This window comes from Mus musculus, chromosome 12, assembly GCF_000001635.26.
Source record: "Mus musculus strain C57BL/6J chromosome 12, GRCm38.p6 C57BL/6J".
NCBI lineage: Eukaryota > Metazoa > Chordata > Mammalia > Rodentia > Muridae > Mus > Mus musculus.
This window is the reverse complement of record NC_000078.6, coordinates 69355381-69361481: the sequence shown is the minus strand read 5'-3', so window position 1 is coordinate 69361481 and position 6101 is coordinate 69355381. Positions and strand designations below refer to the sequence as shown.

General features: G+C 42.5%; 1 protein-coding gene and 1 non-coding gene across 4 annotated transcripts in view; both read left to right on the top strand.

The window, feature by feature from the left end:
• Window positions 1–299, top strand: Rn7s2 (7S RNA 2). The gene has a single exon (NR_052008.1).
• Window positions 300–4280: 3981 nt separating this feature from the next.
• The window catches only part of Nemf (nuclear export mediator factor), a 45661-nt gene continuing 43840 nt past the window's right edge, over window positions 4281–6101 (top strand). The window contains exons 1-3 of one of the 3 annotated variants that reach the window (XM_011244157.3): window positions 4281–4431; window positions 5135–5203; window positions 5350–5452. In XM_011244157.3, coding sequence (XP_011242459.1) covers window positions 4373–4431; window positions 5135–5203; window positions 5350–5452 — 231 coding nt within the window. In that variant the 5' untranslated portion in view covers window positions 4281–4372. The remainder of the gene's footprint in view (window positions 4432–5134; window positions 5204–5349; window positions 5453–6101) is intronic. The other 2 variants (XM_030246848.1, NM_025441.3) reach the window with 2 other exon arrangements.

Sequence of the window (6101 nt, the reverse complement as noted above, 5' to 3'; positions counted from 1 at the left end):
GCCGGGCGCGGTGGCGCACGCCTGTAGTCCCAGCTACTCGGGAGGCTGAGACAGGAGGATCGCTTGAGTCCAGGAGTTCTGGGCTGTAGTGCGCTATGCCGATCGGGTGTCCGCACTAAGTTCGGCATCAATATGGTGACCTCCCGGGAGCGGGGGACCACCAGGTTGCCTAAGGAGGGGTGAACCGGCCCAGGTCGGAAACGGAGCAGGTCAAAACTCCCGTGCTGATCAGTAGTGGGATCGCGCCTGTGAATAGCCACTGCACTCCAGCCTGGGCAACATAGCGAGACCCCGTCTCTTTTGGCTCTCTATCCCTCACTCTTTAAATTACTACCATTATTATAGTGTTTTTTCCTCTTAAACATTAAAAAAGGTAAAGTATATTTTTAGGGTTTAAAAGATTTAGTCATACAATAAAAATATACCTATCTAATTATCTTAATCTCCGTATTTTTATTTAAATCTTTTTCATTCCCTCTTTCTCTCTCACACACACCCCAAACCCCCCCCCCCCCCCAGTTTTATCTTTCCTTCGTTGTTAAAACAACAAATTTGTTCAAGATATTCATGGACTGGTGGCCGCCTCACTACTGACTCCTATCGGAGTATAGTCAGAATGTGTTTATAAAAAGATGTTATTGTCAAAAGAACCAGCAGGGGCTGCTAGTTCATTTAAAAGTGGTTGGTAAAGAACAGCCGCCTGACAAAAAAGCATTTTCTCTAACAGAGTACTAACAGTGTACGCTTAGTGGTAAATTATAAATTTACCTATGTCTATGTTCCTGAGTTATGGAAATTTTTCTTTAATGTCTTTTTAGCATTTTTATATACACTTATGTTAAGTACTATTGAAATGAATATATAACAACCTTTAAAACCCTGGAAACCTAAAGGAACCGTAGTAATTTTAACTAAAATTCAAAATGTGTGGACTCTGTTCACATGACTGCAAAAGAACAGAAGGACTTTAAAAGTCATACATATTTATCAAGTGGACACAACAAGAATGCTGAGTATTTTAAAAACAAAACAATAATAACAAGAAGTTTACTCTCTCCCTACTAAAAAAAAAAGAGAGAGACCAAACAATTTTTGATATATCTCATTTTATTGTTTTGTTTTCCTCTCTTCTAAACAGATCCCTGAATTTGGTTCACAATGGCTTAGCTGTACCTGCAATTCCTACATCAGAGTATCTGGCTTGCTTCTTAGCCGTGGCGTTCCTACCCCCTTAGTCCTCTCTAAGACTTTAGAAGAACTTCTCAGCTTGTGGAACCCAAGCATGAGTGGTGGCATAATTTCTCCCTCCTCAAAAACAAAAACAAAACAAAACAAAAGTCTGGAAACAGTCAAAGGGACATCATAGGGGACAAAAGGACTTCACAGATTCCTCTAACTTTGGGGTTGTGAGTTAGAGAGGTTAAATACAATCTAAGGGTTCTTATAAAAAGACAAGAATTGGGGTTATGGAAAGAGATATGGCCTGGAAGCACATGTTGAAGCCATTTGGGATCACCAGTCAAAGAATATAGCAACTTTGGAAGCTATGAGAGACAATGCAAGGAATTTTCCCAAGACACCACTGACATCACCTCGCCCCGCCCCTGCCCTATTCCCACCCATGCCTCCACATAGATGCAGCTCTGCAGACCCCTTTGGGACATCTAACCTTCAGAACACTAAGAAAATAAATTTGTATTATAGGGAGTGGAGAAATCCCTGAGTGAATATTTATTGTTGACATTGACAAAGCCATGGCAAGGGCTCCAAAGACCCCATTAAGATCCATGAAAGAATGGCAAAAATCTTCCACCTAGGGTGAGGTTCAGAAGCAAGGCAAAGTCTTCCTCTAATTCAGTCCTGGATGTTGACAGTGTGGCAGAAAGTGTCCACTGTATCTTTCTCCCTCTGAACGTTACTACCTGAAGACCTACAGAGACTACTACTAAAATGAGCTAAACCTGTCTCCTTATCCAGCTGTATACTGTAAACCTGCCTGCTTGTTCAACTATATGCAATGACCCCACCTTTCTGTTCAACTCTAAATACTAAATATGCTGAGCTTGGCCTAGTGCCTGTAGTTTCTTTAGTGGAGAGCCCAGACTAGTGGATCTGGACCTCTTTGAGGGTTGGAACTACTCTTTCACAGCAGTCACCTAAGACCATCAGAAAACAGATATTTGTAATTCGTAAGAGTAGCAAAATTACAGTCATAAAGTAGCAACCAAAATAACTTTATAGTTGGGGGGGGGTCACCACAGCATGAGAAACTATTAAAGGGTTACAACATTAGGAAAGTTGAGAACTACTGGCCCAGCCCATCTGATCCCAGCTTTTTTATCTGTATGTCTGTCTTTTTCTTCGTGTTCTTACTGCCCTAGTCAGGTCCATCCCTGGATGCTATGCACAGACACTGCGTTGTATTGTTTATATCTCTACACGTATGGCTGGTGTAACAGTAATAGAAACCATTTACAGAAGCACTGAAGCTCCATGAGCCCCAGAGCTCCACACTTGACTCAGAGGAAGACTGATAAGAGCTGAAAAAGATTCAGATCTGTTGCTCTCTTCTGAAACATGGTTGTACTTTGATTTTAAATATCCTACAATTTTCTATCAATTTCCCCATGTCCAAGACTCTGTATATGTTTTGGCTGTACATTTAGCCTTCTACTTGTATTTAGGATAGAATAAAAAACTGATGCTTACTACAAAATGCTGTGTTTTAGATCCCTTTCGAGTGCTGGAAGCTTGGTGCCAGGTGTAGCGGTGAAAGCCTTTAAAAATCAGAAATGCTATTGTTCTTGAGAGAAACCAGTTTCACTCATGAAGAAGCTATCATAAGAAGAAGCCTGGCGCGTGCACCCCTGCTGCTTCCGTCTCACCTCGGAACTGCCCCCTCTCTTTCCATGTGCTTCCCTCAAGATGCTGGAATGTAGCAGGGGGGCTGCCCTTGTTAGATTGAAATAGATGTGGCTACTCAGTTTCAGAGTTCCAGCTGCTAAAACTGTGAACTTTGTACATTGTTTAACTGTTGGTATTTTGTTACAACAATAGAAACTAGATTAACACATTTGCCAACATTAAAGGTTTATGATCTATCTGGGCATGATAGTATGTACCTGCAATTCCAATACCAATGAGGCTGGAATCAGAGGGAGACTGAGGACAGCCTGGCTTATAGGGTGAGTTTAGACTAACCTTGACTATATAGCATGCCCTGTCTCAAAAGCAGAGTAATTACAAAAATCCTTATGTTTTTAGATATACAAATTTGACACTTTCCCTGCTTTCTTTTGCTTTTTTGGTCACCCATTCTAAGAACTTATAGCGATGTGAATGCTAATGACTTTAAACTTTTAAATACATGTTTCACTGATTTTAAAATTCCTCCAGTTTCTAAATGTGTTGGTAATTTCAGCACTCAAAAAGGCAGAGACAAGAAAATTCAGAGTTCTAAGGTGTCCTGGGCTACATAGAAAGACCCTGTATCAAAAATGACCATGACAACCACCCCCCCACACACACACACCTTCCACTGTCCAAAACTAGTAGATTTTTGTTCTTAGTTTTAGATTTGTTTATTACTAACATTAGAACTTTTAAAAAGAAAAATTTAGACGAATTAACTATCGTATATTTGAACCCTGAATAATTTATGTATGAATTGGTAGCATGCAGAACTTGAAGCAGTTTAGAGAACGCTGGGGTGTGGGAGGAGAACTTTTTCTCCTTCTCCCATGGGAACTCTTACTTTATTTTTATCTGACATCTTTACTTAGTGAATTTTTGAGTATTTGAGGTGCCAAGAATTTATGAAACTCGGGCTATATAGAACCCCACCCCATTCAACTTGAATGAGAATTCTACAGTATGCCGCAGAATCCTATTTCGGAGAGTAGTACCCAGCAAAATAGGAACCCATCTCTACGGCTTGTCAGAGTCAGGGAAAACCAACCGTTGGTTTTTGTCTAGTCTCAAATTCGCGTTTAGAAAGACCCCTTGCTCTTCCATCCTGAGCGATAGCGCCTTCCTGGGGCAACTGATTAATGGTTAATGACCTACAGGATCCTAATGGAGACCCATTTTAATCCCCAAACAAGGGGACGGGATTAACCCGGTCATTGTTCAAGGAAAGGACGCAGTTTCGAGAAGGTAGTTAGTTCTATGTCGAGTTTTTTTTACACAGTGAAAAAAATAATTGATCATGATTTGACAACAAACTTCGGTTAAATAGCGCACTTTCACTATAAGTAATATTGGGTCATTTGGGTTGCCGTAGACACAAGCCAAGCGCTCATGCGCAGAAGCATAGTGGTCCTGCGTCGGCTCAGTCCCTGAAAGGACTGCGGTAGCGACACGCAGCCTAGCCATGAAGAGCCGGTTCAGCACGGTTGACCTCCGCGCAGTGCTCGCGGAACTGAATGCGAGGTATGGTGGTGGGAGTGGACAGGCTCGTTCACAGCAGAGGGAGCGGAGGCCGGGCACCGGGTGGTCGCGAGACGGAGAGCCTCACGGTCGTCCCGGTGCCTCGGGGATTCTCTAGGCCTGGGGGCCGAGCCCGGGGCCGGTGCCCCCGGGAGACACCCCCCCCCCCCCCCCCCCCGGGGACCGTGCCTGATGCTGCATCTCCCTGGCGCTGATTCCGAGAGGTCTTGCCGGGGTGGCCTGAGTCCCGCAGCGAGCGTTTGGTAGAACGGGAGTGATCGTCTTTGCTCCAGACTGGCGGCCTGGCTTCTTCAGAATTCCCGTCCTTCTTCCCAAAGAGAAGTAGCAGGGCCTTCCAGCTGAAATGGGCAGATTTGGACCTGTGTCCTGGACTTGTCGCCTATTCAGCTGTGTGAGCTTTGTCGCATTTTCGGGGACTCGGCTACTTCCTCCGCTCCGAATAAGTCATTTAGACTTAATTTTACTGTATTTACACCCCCCACCCCACCCCAGCACTAGTAGTCTGGTGTTACTGAGATCAACAGGCCACTTTTGTGCTTAAAAGTCTACATTTAATTTGAGGATACCTTTATAGGCGGTGGAGGTATCTTAGCGGAAGAGTTCCTTTTCCACAACACCAATAAATGATGGAAAGTTTTGCTTCAACCAAGAACAATGATTTGTTATATGTTTCTTTTTTTTTCAGCTTGCTAGGAATGAGAGTAAACAACGTTTATGATGTGGATAACAAGACATATCTTATTCGGCTTCAAAAGTAAGAATATTTTATAAGATTGTTTTTGGTAAATTATGATATATATATATATATATATATCCTGCATTTTAGGTTTTGTTTTTTTAAATTCAGAGAATAAGTTTTGGCAAATTCCCTAAAGAAAAATTTGGCTTTCTCTTGAACAGACCTGATTTTAAAGCTACACTGTTACTTGAGTCTGGTATACGTATTCATACAACAGAATTTGAGTGGCCTAAGAACATGATGCCGTCGAGTTTTGCCATGAAGGTAAATTTTAAGTTTGGAGCTAATTTTTAAAACTCCATTTATCTATCTATTTATCATGTATGTATGTATGTGTGTGTGTGTGTGTGTCTGTGTAGGTGGAAACAACAAACAGGTACAACTTGGGGCTCTCAAGTGAATGTCAGAAGACAACCTGGGGGGGAGTCAGTTTTGCTGTGAGATGAGGGGTCAGGGGTAAGATCCAACTTAAATCCCCAGACTTGATCCATGTGCCTTAATCTGCTGACCTGGAACTTGCTTCATTGTTGTTGTTGTTGTTGTTGTTGATCCATGTGCCTTAATCTGCTGACCTGGAACTTGCTTCATTGTTGTTGTTGTTGTTGTTGTTGTTTGTTGTTGTTGTTGTTGTTTCGTTGTTGTTGTTGTTGTTTCATTGTTGTTGTTGTTTGAAACAGAGTTTGCCTGTGTAGCCTTGGCTGTCCTAGAAATCTCTCTGTAGACCATGTTGGCCTCAAACTCAAGAGATGGGCCTACCTCTGCCTCCCAAGTACCAGAACTAAAGGAGTGTGGCTTGGAACTTGATACAGAGCAGACTGATCTCATATTTAGGATGATCTTTCTTCTTGTGCTAGACTTGTAGTACTTTGCCATCATCTCTTCTCAAAGAATGTTGAGCTGGGTATGGTAGTTC